Consider the following 18,435-nt stretch of genomic DNA (forward strand, 5'->3'; position numbering starts at 1 on the left):
CTAACCCTTGATTTTTATGTATTATTGCACTTTTGTAAGGCACATATGAAATGAAAATCCAGGTATTTATATTTTTCAAATTTGGGGTTTTTTTTCACTATTTGGCAAAACAGTACAGAATGCTGAAAATTCCAGAGCTGAAAGTTAAAATACAACTACCCATTTCCCCAAGTACAAAACTGTTGAATATTTTCTGCCTTTCTTTGTAATGAGCATATGAACACATACCTCTAACAGCATCTAAGTAGTGAGCTAAAAAGGAAGATGAAAACAGTGTTTAACCAAATATTTGTGGGAAAAAAAAACAATGTAAGTATCGTGCTACTGACTTCCATTCTTCTTGTCCTCATAATACAAATGCTTATGAAATGGAAAATGATAGAAACTGCACAACAAGCAAAGAGTAAACACAACTATAAAGGTTTCAAAAAAAGCATATTTTTTTGGTCCAAAATATGCAGACTATTTTTTCAGTCGGTGATGTCTATATAAGACTTTCAAAAAAGACATGTAATCAATGTGTTCATGAATGCTATTCTAAAACCATTTTTTTAAAAAGCTATTCACATGACTATTAACCTTCATAAATTATTTTCAATCTTGTTTTTCTTAGCTTCCAGCTCTTCACTCCCTGCTTTCTCTGGATGATCTTGCCAGGGTATGTTGGCCTTCCTGTGCAGGCAAAACATTGGTGAGAAAACCGCCTCTGAGACTGGAGCTCTCAGGGCAACTCTGCAGCCAGTATGGATTGCTCTTAAAATTCAAAGCAATCCCTTCCAGTCCATGAGGCACTTGAATCCATCTCAACCCTACAAAGAGGACCCCAGCCCAGGTCTTCTGCATAACACCATGTAGCTCTGCCATTAACAGCAAAAATCCAACTGATGTAATTTTGTTTTCATGTTACGTTGAGTTTTCTTAAGTTTTGAAATTAAAATGCTTCACTGTAAGGAATGTTGCCATGGGCCTCACTGCCTCCTGCCGGGAGGCAGAGTAAGTCAGTGGTGTCACAATGATTACTGGATAGAACCCATAAGGGAACTATTAATTAAAATTGGGAACTATTACAAAAAGTTATTTTTTCATGTTATGCTTATGCTTATATTGTTCTTACTATTTGAAATACATTTATTTAGCATGTTTTTTCAAATTACTACATTGTTAATTAATAAGGGGTACACACACATATAAAAGGCAATGGGAACAGAAGTTGCTCTAAGCCTAATTCACTCTTTCTCTATGGGGAATTTCAATAGAACAGATGTTAGAAACATATAACAGAATTTAGCATTCAATTAGACCAAGATTAACATTCCCACTTTTTGAGAAAAGTGTTGTGGGATCTTTTTCATGATCACAGAGGATCTGGATTAATGTCTTATCTGCAAGACAGCACCAATAGCATCCATTATGTCCTCTTACTCCATGATTAGGTAATTGGCTTTTACTGAACCATTCACACTGCTTCCCGCAGAAGCTGGTGGGTTGTTTTTTTTTTAATGCTCTTCCTTTGAAGTACAGGCCAGATCCAACCCTCCATCGCTTCTGCAATCTTACGAAATCAGCTGGTATAATTGCTATTCTCTGGTTCCTTTTTTTTCAGATCCAGATAATGCCTATGTCTTAGAAAAGTCTGTACATAGTTTCTCTACTAGCATCAAGAAAAATAATATCACTACCAGTGTTTGAAGACAGCACTATCAACAGTTAGTGCTGCCATGATCCTGGCTCTATTGTAATCATGCAGTAGGTATCATGAAAGTATATTTCTAACGTCACTGCTCTTTTTCTCTCTCTTTTTTTTGGAAACATGGCCTAAACCATATTTCTTCATGTACATTAAGACTTGTAAGAGCTGATTGATAGATGTAATGTTTAAAGAGCATTTCCTAGCCAAACAGGCTAAGAATAATCTATTTTTTGTTAGTATCATAATATCAACATCTTTGGTTTTAATAAAACAGATGGTTCATCTGAAGTTACCAGATTTAATGCAAAAATTTAATAATTTAGTTGTTCTGCAACCTTAGATCCCCCTTTGGCAATGAATCTTAATAAACATTACCCTAGAGGGTACATATTAAGTTCAAAATATTCCAGATATGACATGTCTATTTAAGTTATGCAAAGAGGTAAAAAAAAACCACACACATACTTCCATTTTCACATTTTGCTCCAATTACACTAAAATTCTTTCATTCCCTTTAATTTAAAATAGTTAATCAGCAGTATTTGAACTGACAACATACATTATCCTCACAGCTGATCAAGTTTTAGATTTACTTAAAAGATTCTTACCAACGGTGCAATGATCTCCTTCCCAGCCAGGACTGCATTCACACTTTCCATCTTTGCACTGGCCGTGTTCAGCACAGAGGGGGTGGCATGTACGTTCATCACAGTTTGGACCTCCCCATCCCTCCTCACACTGGCACACTCCCCCAGAACAAACACCATGGCTACCACAGTCCACTGAACATAGCTCTGTTCGGGACAGAGAGAGAAAGCCTCATTAGAAAATTCACTTTACATATATATATATATATACATTTGCTCATTCTATGCAAACCCAAGTTGACTTTGTTCATTTAGCTCAACCATTATTCATTTGCAAATTATTCTAAATCATAGTGTTCTACGTGAATAAGTATTAGAAAATCAACCTGTAATTAAAACAACTTCACATGGGGAACTGAACAATTGAAGCTTGATAGGTTCTCAATATCTTATTGCAATATGAATAATCTCATTTAAGGTCTTAGGGAGCACAGGGATGCCTAGAATTAAAAGCTGTAGAAAATACCTTAGAAGCTTATGTAAACCAGATCCTATTTTCTAAAGACACTTGTTTGTAAAATAAAGATTAGTAGGTAAGATGTATGAAACAGATTTCTCATAGATATAGAATATTAGAGATTTCATTTTAAAATTAATTTTATAACAGCCTGCCTAAATTATGTAGCAAATATGTGCGCAAATTATATTGATTTTCAAAGCAGACTTATGTGCCTAAGTTTACTTTGAAAATTATCTCACCAAGTTTAACCATGCACAATTAGACCTGCTTTTATGAGGACAATATTCAAAAGAGCTTGATTGGCTAAGTCTAAGAGTCAGACAAGCCCTGTGTTCTCAATATCCCTCTAAGTTAAACAGTTATGTTTTAGCAGTACGTCATTACAGGGCTCCCTCCTGCTCCCCCCAATAAATTTTATTGTAGCTGGTGAGCAGCCACAATCCCTCCCTCTCCCTTCAATAAATCATATTGTGGCAGGTGAGCAGCCTAGATTCCTCCCTTTCCCTCCCAATCCCCCTAATAACTTATATTGTAGCAGGCGAGCAGTCCCCTCCCTCCCCCCTCCCTCCCCCCAATTACACCCCATCACTGAACCCTCTATCCCTCCTCATCTCCCCAACCCCCAAAAGGGTCAAGCTAAGCCAGTGGAGAGGTTTTGTTATTCTCCTGCTGGCTTCAGATGTACCTTTAATATACATTTATTCACATCACTGGCTTTCTGATTATACATGTAATTCCAAACTCAGCTCCATCCCTTGTATTGCTTCTACTCAGTCCAGATAAACTTTTGAGTGAACAGGCCATGAGCACGAGTTTACCTTCATAATGGGCAGGCAATTTTTTAAAAGGCCATTTCGGCAGGTACAGCACCATTTTACCCATTGAAATACCTTTGAAAATTTCCCTTCAAATGTTTAACAGCAGCATAACATTTTCCTTTATATTTAAATTTGGACATGAGGACAAAAAAACACTTCCTGAAATGCATTATTAAGTAACCTAACAATTCTTGTAGTTTAATGATTCCTGAACTCGGTCCTTAAGGCTCTCAGGGGTTGATGTAATAAGCTGTGCTAAAGCTGATGTGGGTTTTTATGCGTACTTGCGCGTATGTCTGTGCATGTTTTTCCCGCACTAGTCTTACGTATATGTAATAATGTGCACAGTGCAGCAAAATTTCACACATAAACCTGCTTAAAAATCCGTGGCTGGTTTTAGATTAGTTTATCAAAATTTATGGATCGCAAGCTGTACAAGACTCTAAGCAACTTACAATAACAACATACACAGTTAAAGTGACATACTAGTCAGAAAATTAATTAAAACAAAACTGCTTTAAGAAAACTGCTTCTCATTCCAGCTTAAATTTAGTCATTAAGGACACTATAGTCACACAAAATCCAGGCTGAACAAACTAGTCTTCAGATTAGCTCTAAAGGTCTCCAGCCTCAGCTCTGCGGGTAGAGAGTTCCAAAACTGTGGAGCTAGAATAGAGAAAATTCTCTCTATTGTGTCATGAAGCTGAGCCAGTGTAGGTGAGGATACCTCAAGCAGCCCTCTATTCTGTGATCTCAGGTTACAAGTGGGAGTGTAAATCTTCAACAGGGCATTAGCCCATGGAAAGGAATTCATTTGAAGCAGGTGGTGTACCATCACAGAGATTTTATGTTATCCCCTCCACTGAATTGAAAGCCAGTGCAAGTAAAAAAGAACTAGTGAAATATGCTCACGTATGAGTGTATGAGCTCACGTAAGAGTGAGTGCATGCAAATGGCATGCAAAGGAGGCAATTAACCATTCATGGGCTATGCAAGGAGCAGCAGTGCGGGCTTTTGTACACAGGTTTTTTAGCGCCTGGCTCAGGGCAGGAGTTAAGTTGCGTGTCTGGAGGCCAGTTTATGCCATTGTTGGCATTAGTGTAGTTGTGTGTCTGTGCAACTGTAGGATAATCATGGATTACCATCACTTTTTCCAGATGCTATGGTACATTTTATGGCTTGGCTGAAGAAATCTCTGCTGCATTTCCCACACAACAGCATCCGCTGGTACCATTCAGTTGGAGAAGGAACATGGAGGGGTTAGACATTGCTCTACCCGCCTTCAGTCCCACTCCCAGACCACTAACTACTTCACTGTTTTATGAAAGTGGAAGGCTTTCACCCGGAGAATCACTTCTGAGACACCACATTAATGCGGGTTTCAGCGCAGTTTATTACATTAGGGATTGAGCGCATGTATTTGCACCCATTTTTGCATGTTTTTTTTACTTTAGTGTGGATTTTCTGCGTGCATCTCATTTGCATACCCGGCCTTTATTACATCTCATGGAGGCACCTACTTTTGCTGCATGCACTGAAAAATATACATAAGGACAACTAGCACCAATTTTACCACGGGTCTTAATACATTGGACTCTCAGGGGGTCATTTTCAAAAGGGATCGCATGCAAAAAGGGACTTTTCGCAAGCGAAAAGTCTCTTTATCGCGTGCAATACCTAGATTGGGGCGGGTTCTGGGTGGCGACCGCACCGGAAGGGGAGGAGTCGGGGTGGCACCGGGGTGGACGCCATGAAGATGTTGCTGATGGCGAAAAGGTAAGGGCCCTTTTCGCCGCCAGTTTCACTCCCAATAGCACCACCTTTTACGATGGCGCTAATGGATGCGAAAGCCGGCAGCGATTGCACCACGGATGTGCGATCGCTGCCAGCTTTCGCAGGCCTGTCCCCCACTTCACCACCCCACCCCAGTTATCGCCGGATTTTCTAAGGTCTGCGACCTTAGAAAATCCAGGCCTCAGTCAGGTCTGGACTTCATGGGAACCACAAAATGCAAATTAATCTGACTCATCCCAAATATAAGCAAATTGTTTTTTGTGTAGTTTTTATTTGTATGTTAATGTGTAATACGCCTAGCCTAGGTGAAATATCAATAGTTTAAATAAATAAATACATAAATAAATAAATATACTTGTTCATATGTGTGTGTGGTCCATACCTACAAAACTGACCTTGATCTTGACTTGAGGACTGAGTTTGGGGAAAAAAAGTTTTTACTCCAGATTAAGGTCTCTTTCCTACCTGTAACTCAGTATTTATCAACCAGAGTTCGACAGAACCTAACAAGTGAATTTTTAAAGGAGTTACGAATGTAAATGTAACATCATGTGATGGCTAGGGAGTGGTTAAGGTTGCTAGATGGCTCTTTCTTAATTCCCACTGACAAACAGAAAATATCTTCACACTGTACTTAGCTGATTTTCATATTTATTGTCCCGTAAATTGAGTGTATTTAATAACCTAGAAATAATAAAAATTGCAATGCACATAAGAATAAGGTATAATGTAAACAAGTGAAAAATACAAATGTAATAGAAGATAAGCTACAAGCAAGTATATGCATAGAACCAGTAAATCAATACCAGAGAATATATATACTGTATTTTCTGGTATATGTCATTTTTTTTCAGTGATTGCAGTGAATGCGACTTATACACTGGTGTGACATATATACTGTTATAATCTCTTTCTCTCTCATAGCCTGTGATGTTAATCTTGCTGAACAAACAGGTGCAACTTATACAAAGGTGCAATCTATCTACCAACTTTTTTGTCAAAATGGCAATTTATAGGGTGGTGCAATTTATACACTGGTGCGACGTATACACCAGAAGATACAGTACATATATTTACAATGTGAAACTAAATCTGCTCATGTCCCTGAGATCATCCCATGAATCTCAGCTATAGAACAGTCAGCAACTCTGGGGACTCGGTACACTGGATATGGCATGTCACTGAATGTCTTCCATTATTGCCAATACTAAGGCATTGGTCTTATGAGGTGGTTTATATAGAGTATCTCATTCTTTGTATGATTTTTCCCACCAGTCCCCAGCCATAAATTATGCTGTGTACCCTTTCCTTTCCCATGCATTTGAGCCCTAGGGCAGAGGGACCCTGCCAGATGTTGGCACAAAAATGTGAGCGGAATGTGACCTATAAGTAGCTCAGTAATGTAGATTTTATGAGGGCCTCAGAGACTCATCATTAGCATCAGTGGTTTTAGTTTTCCAAAAAAGACAGAGAGTTTAACAGAAAAGATAAGCCAAAAGGCTTAACAAATCGTAAATATATATATTCATAATGGAGCGGATTTTAAACCCCCTGCTCGCGTAAATCCGGCTGGATTTACGCGAGCAGGGCCCTCCCGCACCGGCGCGCCTATTTTGCATAGGCCGCCGGCGTGTGCAGAGCCCCGGGACTCGCGTAAGTCCCGGGGTTTCTGAAAAGGGGCGTGTCGGGGGCGTCGCCAAGTGACGCCGTGTTTGGGGGGCGTGGTGCGGCATTTGGGGGGCGGGCCCGGGTGTGGCGCCGGCCCGGGGGCATTGGCGCCACACCCCGGAGGGCGTGGCCGCCCCCTCCGGAACAGCCCCCGGGTCGGGTCTCGGCGCACCAGCAGCCCACTGGCGCGCGCGGATTTACATCTGCCTCCGGCAGGCGTAAATCCATGGATAAAGGTAGGGGGGGGTTAGATAGGGCCGGGGGGGTGGGTTAGGTAGGGGAAGGGAGGGGAAGGTGAGGGGAGGGCAAAAGTAAGTTCCCTCCGAGGCCGCTCCGATTTCGGAGCGGCCTCGGAGGGAATGGAGGCAGGCTGCGCGGCTCGGCGCACGCAGGCTGCCCAAAATCGGCAGCCTTGCGCGCGCCGATCCTGGATTTTATAAGATACGTGCGGCTACGCGCGTATTTGATAAAATCCAGCGTACTTTTGTTTGCACCTGGTGCGCAAACAAAAGTACGTGAACGAGCAATTTTTTAAAATCTACCCGAATTTATATAGCTCAGTCAGTGGTTCAATTCTTTGGAAGTATAACTGGCCCTGTAACACTGACATTTTTACATTGTCGATCCTTGTCTAATACACATAACTATCAAAGCAATTTTCAAAAGCCATTTACCCCCACTAAATGCATTTAACATGGTTAAAACCTATGGCAAATTCAATGGCACATATTGTAGCAATTTTCAGAAGCCCACTTACAAGGATAAAGTACATTTCAGATGTAAAACCCAGTTTAAGCATGTAAATGCTTTTGATAATCAGGCCTTTAAAAGGGTTCTGTCAGCATATCTACAAGGTTCCATAGAAGGGGAGCACGGAGAGAACTGGGGATTTCACAGAATTTCACATATTATTATAATGGGGTTCCTTAACAAAAAAAAAAAAGTTTGATTACTACTGCTGACACTTAAAATAAATCCCCTCCGAAATATATTGTAAACATTCTACATCATCCACATTTATTTCATATGCCCAACAAGTAGCAGAAATGGTTTCTATGAATATATTGGACGATTTTTCAGTCTCTATTTGAATCCAGGCTTCCTTATCAATCACAACATGTTTATACAAAGAGGAAATGAAATGAAAATAAAGTGTGAGCAGCTGGGAGATTTACAACTTGTGAAAAGCAATGCCGTTTTCCCTTCAATGTATCAGACTTATGAATATCTCCATTCAAGCATACTTTCATCTATTTCTGTAGAAAAATATATTAGCTTCACTGGCAGCAAAAAAAAAAAAAAAGACATCTATGTATTTTAAAATATAACATCTATTTTGCAAACATATTGAAAAAGGAATACAATGCACATGGATAAAACATTTTATTTTCACTAATTACTCTCCTTGGACAAAACATTTCACTAATTATTTTCCAGTAAACTCTCAAAGCCCCACTTTCAAAATTGTGTGTGGTACTCACTAGGTTGCAACTGAAGATTTGGTTGAAAGCCAGTGATATTGATTGATTGGGGTTCGTAATCAAATACCAAACTTCAGGGTGCATAAGAAATATAATTCTACTAAGACTTTTCCTTGGAGTAGCTGAATTTCATCCCATATTTTTTCCTGTCCTCAATTTCCCAAGACAGATTATTTTTTTAATTTCTGACTGCAGAACCTTCATTTGCTGTTGTTAAATTGGATTTGCTGGAAAATAACACTTACATCTTAAATTAAAAATTCCTAAACAGTTAAGCTCTTACTGGCTGTGTTTAATGTGTGTTAGTTTATAAGGTTAGTATTGTTTGCAAGTGTTAAGAATTGCGGGTGTTTAGAACTGTTACGCGTCCCAGCTGTGCTAGGCCCACACCCGGGCCTACTCACTCCAGGAATCCAGCTGCCAGCTCTGGTTCACCCTTGCTCGTGGCGGTGGGCAGCCGTTTCCATCACCGAGCGCCTGCAGCCACCTCTGCCGCTTCTGACTCCTGTGCAGTTCCTCCTTGTGCCCAGCGGGCCTCCCTGTGCAGGCCACGGAGTGACGCCGCCGTCTTGCTTCCTCTGGGCCCTGGCTTAGGCGCATGGAGACCGTATCTCCGAAGGGACAGAGACAGGATGGAGGCGGTCCAGAGAAGGGTGACCAAAAAGGTGGAAGGTCTTCATAGAATGACTTATGAGGAGAAATTGAAGAATCTAAATATGTACACCCTGGAGGAAAGGAGGAGCAGGGATGATATGATTCAAACTTTCAGATACTTGAAAGGTTTTAATGATCCAAAGACAATGACAAACCTTTTCCGTTGCAAAAAAATCAGCAGAACCAGGGGTCACGATTTAAAACTCCAGGGAGGAAGACTCAGAACCAATGTCAGGAAGTATTTCTTCACGGAGAGGGTGGTGGATGCCTGGAATGCCCTTCCGGAGGAAGTGGTGAAGACCAAAACTGTGAAGGATTTCAAAGGGGCGTGGGATAAACACTGTGGATCCATAAAGTCTAGAGGATGTGAATGAAGAGAAGAGGCAAGGGGTGGCTTGCTTGCGGGAATGACAGCTACTACCTGGAGATTAATATCCTTATTCAATAAACATACACACAGTTAATGCGACTCCAATATTGCTCTATGCTTCAACGGCAAGAGGAAATGTGGAAAAAAGGATTTGCATCCACAAAAAAGCAGGGGAGTAGCTTGCTTGTTACGGCAGTTACTACCCCAAATCAAATAAGCCTGATACTTCACTTTCAATGCACATCCAGCATAGCTCTCTCCTTCAACGGCAGGGAAAATGAAGAAAAGATGATTTATATTCAGCATCAACCAACAAGGAATGAATTACATAGTCTGGGTAAACAAATAAGCATGGGAGTAGCTGGCTTGTTACGGCGGTTACTACCCCAAATCAAATAAGCCTGATACTTCACTTTCAATGCACATCCAGCATAGCTCTCTCCTTCAACGGCAGAGAAAATGAAGAAAAGATGATTTATATTCAGCATCAACCAACAAGGAATGAATTACATAGTCTGGGTAAACAAATAAGCATGGGTGTAGCTTGCTTGTTACGGTGGCTACTACCCCGAATCAATTAAGCATGATACTTGACTTGGAATAAGTATCCAGCGCAGCTCACTGCTTCAGCAACAGAGGGAATTAAGTAAAGAGGATTTTTATTCAGACAACCAACAATGGCTGAATTGCACATGCAGGGTAAACAAATGGGAGTAGCTTGCTTATTACGGCGGTTACTACCCCAAACCAATTAGCTAGATACTTCACTTAGATGCAGCTCCAGCATTGCTGTCTGCATCGATGATGGGGGTGGAAGGGAATTGGAACCAAAAAGTTACCAATAAGGGCCCTGACCTCAGTGGTCAGAGTAACAGATTATGAAAACAAATAGGTGTGAAAGCTTGCTGGGTAGACTGGATGGGCCGTTTGGTCTTCTTCTGCAGTCACTTCTATGTTTCTATGTTACTCACATACTCTTAAAGGGGCAGTTGCGGGAAAGTAGCCCGCGGCCCCAGATGATGACATTACTGGGCCTCTGTATAAAAGGCAGGGCGCCACTTGTTCCCTGCCTTGGCAAAAGGTCTCCACGATTACTCGTGTGTTCATTGCTCGTTCTTGGTTCCTGTTCCTGTCATCATTCCTGTCTCCTGTTCCTGGTTCCTGTTCCTGCTTGATCCTTCGTCTGCTCCTTGTACCCTTGGAATGATTCTCTGGTATTGATCCCTGCTTCGTCTGGACTACGCTTGATCTGATCTCCTGGCTCTGACCTCAGCACTACCTTTGGTACTGTGCGTTCCTGCCTCCTGCCCTGAATCCAGCTTACCTTGGACTCTCCTTTGGTATCCCACGGACCTGGCCTCTCAGGTTTCAGCCTCTTTGCCTGGATGCCCCCTGCTCTCCTCTGTTCCTGTTGGCATCTGGGTCTCTGGAACCCTGCCTCGTCCGGACCATCCTCGGCCCTCCTATTCCTCTGCTGGTTCCAGGCATACCCTTGTCTACATCTACTGGGAGTCGTTACACGGAGGCCTGCCTAAGTCCAGCCAGCCCTGGCACCCAAGGGCTCAACCTAAGGGGAACGTGGGCTGATATTGGCGAAGCTCCAGTCGGCCTCCATCTCCTAGCCTGCTCTGCCTCCCAACGGTGGGGACCCGTAGGGCTTGCCCTGCGGGTAGCGTCAACCCCACTTTGGGCCAAGGGTCAAACATCAACACAACAAGGACTTTGAGCTAATTTTGTGAACTTGGTACATTAGAATTTGTTTACCACTGTTAAAAATTGTGAGTTTAGGTATAATAGACTTTGAGCTAATTTTGTGAGTAAGTATAAGTAATATTGGTTCGTAAGTATTAGAATTTTGAGTTTGCAAAGCTTAAAACAGAAAATGAAAAAGTGAGAACTCTGTTTTCTAGGCAACTAGTCACTAGTTTGACCTGCCAAAGAGTCACACATAAGCCTTTTACTTGCGTATATTTATTCCAGCTCAATATCTGGTTTAAGAGATCATACATAAGAACATAAGACCTGCCAAAGTGGATCAGACAAAAGGTCCATCAAGCCCAGTATCTTGTTTCCAATAGTGACCAATCCAGGTCACAAGTACTTGGTAGAATCCTAAGGGGTAAATAGATTCCAAGCTGCTTATCCCAAGAATAAGCAGTGGATTCCCACAACTCTGCCTTAATAATGGTTAATGGACTTTTCCTCCATAAACATAATATTTTATTAAATGCAGCTACACTAATAGTTTTCACCATATCCTCTGGCAATGAATTCCAGAGATTAATTATGTTGAGTAAAAAAGGTTTTCTCTTATTAGTTTTAAATGTATTACCTAGTAATTTCATTGTGTGCTCCCTGGTCTTTGTACTTTTTGAAAAAATAAACAACTGATTGATGTTTACTCATTCCATTCTACTTATTATTTTATAGAACTCTATCATATTTCCCCTCAGTTGTCTCTTCTCCAAGCTGAAGAGTCCTAATCCTTTTACCCTTTCTTCATAGGTGAATTGTTCCATTCATTTTATCATTTTGGTCGCCCTTCTTATCTTTTCTAGTTATGCTATATCATTTTTGAGATGTGGTGACCAGGATTGCATACAATACTCAAGATGAGATCGCATCATGGAGCGATACAGAGGCATTATGATATTCTCTGTTTTATTCTCCATTCCTTTCCTAATAATCTCAGGTATTCTATTTGCTTTCTTGGTTGCTGCTGCTCACTGAGCAGAAGATTTCAATTTATTTTCAATGATGACATTCAGATTCTCTTCCAGAGTGGTGACTTCTAATGTGTAACTTTGCATTGTGTAGCCAGAATTTGGGTTACTCTTCCCTAAGTGCATCACTTTGCACTTATTTACTTAAATTTCATTTTCCATTTTCATGCCGTTTCCCAGTGTTGGGAATGTGGACCCTTGAGCCAAGATGAGATTGGCTATACCACCAGGAGAGAACCCCCTGATGGTCCTCGTCATCAGGAGGCAGTACGGGCAGAGAAGACTCTAATGGAGCTTCACCTATACCAGCCCTCGTTACCCGCAGATTAAGCCCTTGGGTACCAGGGCCAGGAGGACTTAGGTGCTCAAGGCATGGAGTCAGAGGGAAGTGACATCGAACAGGCAGAAGTCAAGGCAGGCGGCAAATGAACGGAACCAGGAACAGGCCAGAGGTCAGGACAGGCAGTGAACAAGTGTGAACAGAGAAACAGGCTGGAGATCAGGGCTGGCGGAGATCAAGCAGAGTCAGTTTACCAAGCAGGTCAGGCAGGTGGAGGTCAAGCAGAGTCAGATTACCAAGCAGAGGTCAGGCAGGTGGAGGTCAAGCAGAGTCAGGCAGGCAGGGTCAGAACCAGGAGATCAATCAGAAGGGACAAGGAGCAGGAATCAGGAACTGGAAGCAAGGCTGGAACTGGATCAGGAATCAGGAACAAGGAGCAAAGCAGGAACGCTGGATCAGGCAGGAATCAGGAACGCAGAATTCGCTCTCAATACTGAGCTGGACCCGTTGCTGAGGCGGTGGCAGTGGCAGGACCGGGTATAAATACCCGGGGCGTCTGACATCGTCTCCTCAGGACAAGGAGAGTTTTCCCGCTGCTGGCTCTTTAAATTTCCCGAAGCAACGCGTGCGTGCACCTAGGATATCTGGCAGAGAGCAGAGTGTTAGCAGCGTCTGGAGATGCCACGAGAGCAGGCCGCAGCTGCGGTGTATGGCAGGAGGCGACAGCGATGGGGGAGACCGGCACGGGCTTCCTGCCCATCCAGGTGAAGGAGCCCGGCCACAGTCTCCTGCCGCCAGGAACCCTAACATCCCAGTTTTGCAAAGTCCTCTTGCAATTTCTCAAAATCCTCTTGTGATTTAACAGCTTTGAATAATTTTTTGTCATCGGCAAATTTGATCACCTCACTTGTTCCCATTTTCAGGTTGTTTATAAATATATTAAAAAGCAGTGGTCCCAGAACAGATCTCTGGGGCTCTCTACTATTCACTTTTCTCTGTTGAGAAAATTTATCATTTAGTCCTACTCTGTTTTCTATCTTTTATCCAGTTGGCAATCCACAAAGGTCACTGCCTCCCATCCCAAAACTTTCTAATTTTCTAAGAAGTCTCTCATGAGAGACTTTGTCAAATGCATTCTGGAAATCCAGAACTGGCTCACTTTATCCACATGTCTATTTATGCCCTCAAAAAATGCAGCAAGTTTATGAGGCAAGACTTCCTTTGGTTAAATCCATGTTGGCTTTGTCCCGTTAAACTATACCTATCTATATGTTCAACAATTTTGTTCTTTATGATAGTTTCTACCATTTTGTCTAGTACAGATGTCAGACTCACAGGTCTGTAGTTTGCTGGATCACCTCTTGATCCCTTTTTACAAATTGGCATTACATTGGCAAACCTCCAGTCTTCAAGTACCATAGACGATGTTACTGACAGTTTACACATTTCTAATAGCAGATCTACAATTTCATTTCTCAGTTCGTTCAGCACTTTGGGATGTATACCACCTGGTCCAGGTGATTTGCTACTCTTATTTTGTCAATTTGTCCCACTACATCTTCCAGGTTCACTGAGATTTGTTTTAGTTCCTCTGAAACATCACCTTTGAACATCATTTCTGGCATGCATATATCTCTTCATCTTCCTCAGTGAATGTCAAAGCAAAGTCTCTCTACTATGGTTTTGTCATCCCTAAGTGCTCTTTTATCCCTTAATTATCTAATGGTCCAAACGACTCCCTTACAGGCTTTTTATCTCGGATGTACCTGAAAAGTTTTTATTATGAGTGCTTCCACAGCAAGCTTTTTTTCCACATTCTCTCTTTGCCATCTTTATTAATGCTTTGCGTGTGATTTGCCAGTGCGTCTGCTGTTTCCTATTTTTTCTTCTCATTCAGATCCATTTCTTGAAAGATGTTCTCTTAGATATTATAGCCTCTATCACCTCTCCTTTTAACCATGCCAGTAGTCGTTTAGCCTTCCTTCCATCTTTTCTAATGTGTGGAATACATCTGGTGAAAATGACCAGGTGGAAGTTCTGGGTGAAATAAAGGGACTTCGGGCTGAAGAGCCAGGAGGTCATCATGAACCACAGATGGACTGGGAGAACTGGTAGACTAATTGGTAAAACTGGAAATTTCATTGCTGCGTGCATCTTATAAAATCTCCTTACTTACACTTGTAAAAGACAACTTAAAGGAGGGTTGAGGCATCTAAGTAATGTGAGTAAAATCTATTTGTTTATCCCCTTAAAATTCAAAATACAAATACATGGGTATATCATTTGCGCACACTTCTCTGGCTAAATTCTGGCTAAGAAACACCTCTGCCTCTTAGACTGACAAATTTGAAATAGTACTTTTGTTTAAACTTATCCAGCTATCTTACATACCCAGATAAATAGAATAAGAGCGAATTAATCAGACAAATAGCGCTTTTCAGACTTATCTGGCTAAGGGGGTCATTTATCAAAGGCTTATCGCACGCGATACAGCTGTATCGCGTGCGATAAGCCTCTATCACATGCGAAAAGGGCCTTTCACATGCGATACAATGCAAATTAGGGGGAGGGGAGGAGTATGGGCGGGGAGGGGCGGAGTCAGCGGTGTCTTCACTGCCGGCGATGTTACTAACATTATTGTCAGCAGTAGCGTGCCGAATAGCACCACCTTTCATGGAGGCGCTATTCAGTACGAAAGCCGGCAGCCAGCACACTGCCATCATTCTGCGAAGAATGATGAATCCTGGCCTAAGTGAGGCTACTTAGATGTATAAATCGGAACTCATCTGGATTACTGCCTCTGCTTGTGCAGGTTGCAGTTTTTACATATGTGATCATGTGTGCATGTATATGTATTCATATTTTATAACCTGCATATATCATTTGGCAACCTGCATATATCATTATTCATTGTAAAGCCTTTGGCTGAATTACTGTTTGCTGTAAACCGAGGTGATGTGCATTACGTGCCGCGGTATATAAAAAACTATAAATAAATAAATAAAATTTGCTTGCAAGTAATAAAATACAGTAATAAATTTGCATGCACCCATACACATACGTATATGGGCACTCGCTAGCAATTTAGAAAGTTATCCTCTTAGATTTTAAAAGACACCAAATGATTTTAAACCCTTTAAATTGAGAGACATTCTTATTCCTTAATTAGCTTTAAAACTTTAGCAACTTAATTAAAATAAGACAAAGACAGAAGTCCAGTAGTGAGTTGTGTTGGATTCGTGGACCCTTGGGCCGATCGGAGCCGGAAGAGGAGCTGCTGTAGATGTTTGTAGCAGCGACCCCGACCGGGAGGCGGAGCTGACAGACTAGTGGCTGGTCGAAGGTGGAATCCTGGGAGCTCTATGCGACCAAGAGCTCTGGCGAGGAAGGCGGTGATGAAGGCGCTGGCACTGTGCTGAGAGAACCTTCGCCCTGGAAGCCGATCCTCCCCCGAGAGGAGCTCGTAGGAGTTCGGCCGCTGGGACTTAGGAGATTCACCCTGGAAGCCGGAGTCCCCCCAGGAGGAGCCCGTAGGAACCCGGCCGCTGGGACTTAGGAGGGCCCACGGGGGCCTGGTCCACTGCAGTCCAAGGTTGAGTGTCGAAGGGTCTTTGCTCGCCAATCCGGAGTCAGGAACCGATGGATCACCGTCAGCCAGTCCGAGGTCAGAAGCCAGAGAATCCACATAAGCCGGTCTGGGGTCGGAAGCCAGGGGGTCAACGGAAGCCGGTCCGAGGTCAGAAGCCAGGGGGTCAACGGAAGCCGGTCCAAGGTCAGAAGCCAGAAGAAATCCAATTACCAGTCCGGGGTCAGAAGCCAAGAGGAAACGTATGCCAATCCGAGTCAGGAACCAAGTGGAAGCCGAGACAGCAGGAACGCAGCAACTGGAGACAGGAGCAAGCCTGGGAACCTCGTTGCAAGGCGACGATTAGGCCTGGCTGCAGGGTTTAAGTACCCTGGAGGCATCTGACATCATCAGGGGCGTCCCCAAGGCTTTCCCGCGCTGGCCCCTTTAAATAATCAAAAGAGACGCGCGCGTGCGTCTAGGGGGCGGGGCTTAGCGCCGCGAGGCGCCGGCTGCTCCGGCGAGGCAGGGGAGCGGCAGCAGAAGCGGCTGTAGGCCCGGGCGAGCTGGGGGAACGCCGGGCCTGCGGTCGGCGGCGTCCCCGGGGCCCTGGGGAGCGCGGGATCCGCGTCAACCCGCGAGCCGGTGAGTGGCGATTCCGGGGGCGGCCCGGAATCGCAACAGTACCCCCCCTCCTACGCCCCCTCCCGGGAGGCCGTGGCTTATCCGGATGGGCCGAATGAAACTGACGAAGGAGCGCTTTGTCGAGTATGTGGGTAGAGGGTTCCCACGAGTTCTCTTCAGGGCCATAACCCTCCCAGGACAGGAGGTATTCCCACCGACGACGATGAAACCGGACATCCAGCACCTCCTGTACCGTGTAGGTGGTATCCGGATCTGAGGAAACTTCGGAGGGTTCTGGCGGAGACGGCCGGAATCGGGAGAGCACCAGTGGCTTGAGGAGGGACACATGGAAGACGTCATGGATCTTGAGCGTGGATGGCAGGCGCAGTCTGTAGGATACAGCCCCAATGCGTTCGGCCACCGGGAAAGGTCCGATGTAACGCGGCGCTAGTCTCATGGACGGAGTCCGCAATTGGATGTGTTTAGTGCTTAGCCATACCCTCGTCCCGGGTAGGAAGACCGGAGCGGGCCGTCGAGCCCTATCTGCATAAGCCTTAAAGCGGGTGGCCGTCCTGCGAAGTTTTTCCTGAGTAGTAAGCCAGAGGCGTTGGAGCTGACTGGCTGTTAGTTGTGCCGCCGGGGAGGTAACCTGCACTGGTAATGGCAACGGAGGTCTAGGCACCCTCCCATAAACTAGCTGGAAGGGAGGCTGTAGTGTAGCGGAGTGCTTGTGGCGATTATAGGAGAATTCCGCCCAGGGGATGAGAGAGGCCCAGTTGTCTTGAAGCTCATCTACAAAGGCCCTGAGAAATGTCTTCAGGGAGCGGTTAGTTCGTTCCACCTGTCCGTTACCCTGGGGGTGGAATGCCGTGGTAAAATCCAGTTGTACCCCGAATTTCCTGCATAACGCCCTCCAGTACTTGGCTGTGAATTGCGGGCCTCGATCTGAGGCGATATGCGACGGTAGGCCATGCAATCGGAAAATATGTTGAACAAATAGATCAGCCAACTCAGGGGCCGTAGGTAGCTTGGGAAGCGGGACGAAGTGAGCCATCTTCGAAAACCGATCAACGGTGACCCAAATCACGGTTTTCCCCTCAGAGAGCGGCAAGTCCACCACAAAATCTGTGGATAAGTGGGACCACGGTTCCGTGGGAATAGGGAGTGGCTGGAGCAGGCCCCAGGGGCGGCCCGGAAGTGGCTTTTGTTGAGCGCATGTGGGGCAGGACTGGACATAGAGCCGAACATCCTCCCTCACTCTTGGCCACCAGTAGAACTCGGTGAGCAAGTCAAGGGTTCGGGTAACTCCGGGGTGGCCCGCCGTCAGGGAGTCGTGTGCCCATGCCAGGACTCTTCTCCGGGAACGAGCCGGAACCACCGTCTTCCCTTCGGGACCCAGCTCCGTGGCCGCCAGTAGCACTTTAGCTGGATCTAGAATGTATTGAGGAGTTTCCTCCCCATCTTCAACCTCGGTAGTGCGGGAGAGAGCATCCGCCCGAACATTCTTGGCTGCGGGTCGGTAGCGAAGCGAGAAGTCGAACCGACTAAAAAAGAGAGACCACCGGGCCTGCCGAGGGTTGAGCCTCTGTGCATGTGACAAATACTGTAAATTCTTGTGGTCGGTGTACACCAGAACCGGATGTTGAGCTCCCTCCAACCAC

General features: G+C 44.2%; 1 protein-coding gene across 1 annotated transcript in view; it reads right to left on the bottom strand.

The window, feature by feature from the left end:
- Positions 1 to 18,435, bottom strand: part of LOC115094738 (teneurin-1-like) — a 337,344-nt gene that overhangs the window by 216,716 nt on the left and 102,193 nt on the right. Inside the window, exons 7-8 of the mRNA XM_029607996.1 lie at positions 2,299 to 2,484; positions 229 to 252 (exon numbers count right to left, since the gene is read on the bottom strand). Of these exons, the coding sequence (XP_029463856.1) occupies positions 229 to 252; positions 2,299 to 2,484 (210 nt within the window). The remainder of the gene's footprint in view (positions 1 to 228; positions 253 to 2,298; positions 2,485 to 18,435) is intronic.

Source organism: Rhinatrema bivittatum, chromosome 6, assembly GCF_901001135.1.
Source record: "Rhinatrema bivittatum chromosome 6, aRhiBiv1.1, whole genome shotgun sequence".
NCBI classification, from domain to species: Eukaryota; Metazoa; Chordata; class Amphibia; order Gymnophiona; family Rhinatrematidae; genus Rhinatrema; species Rhinatrema bivittatum.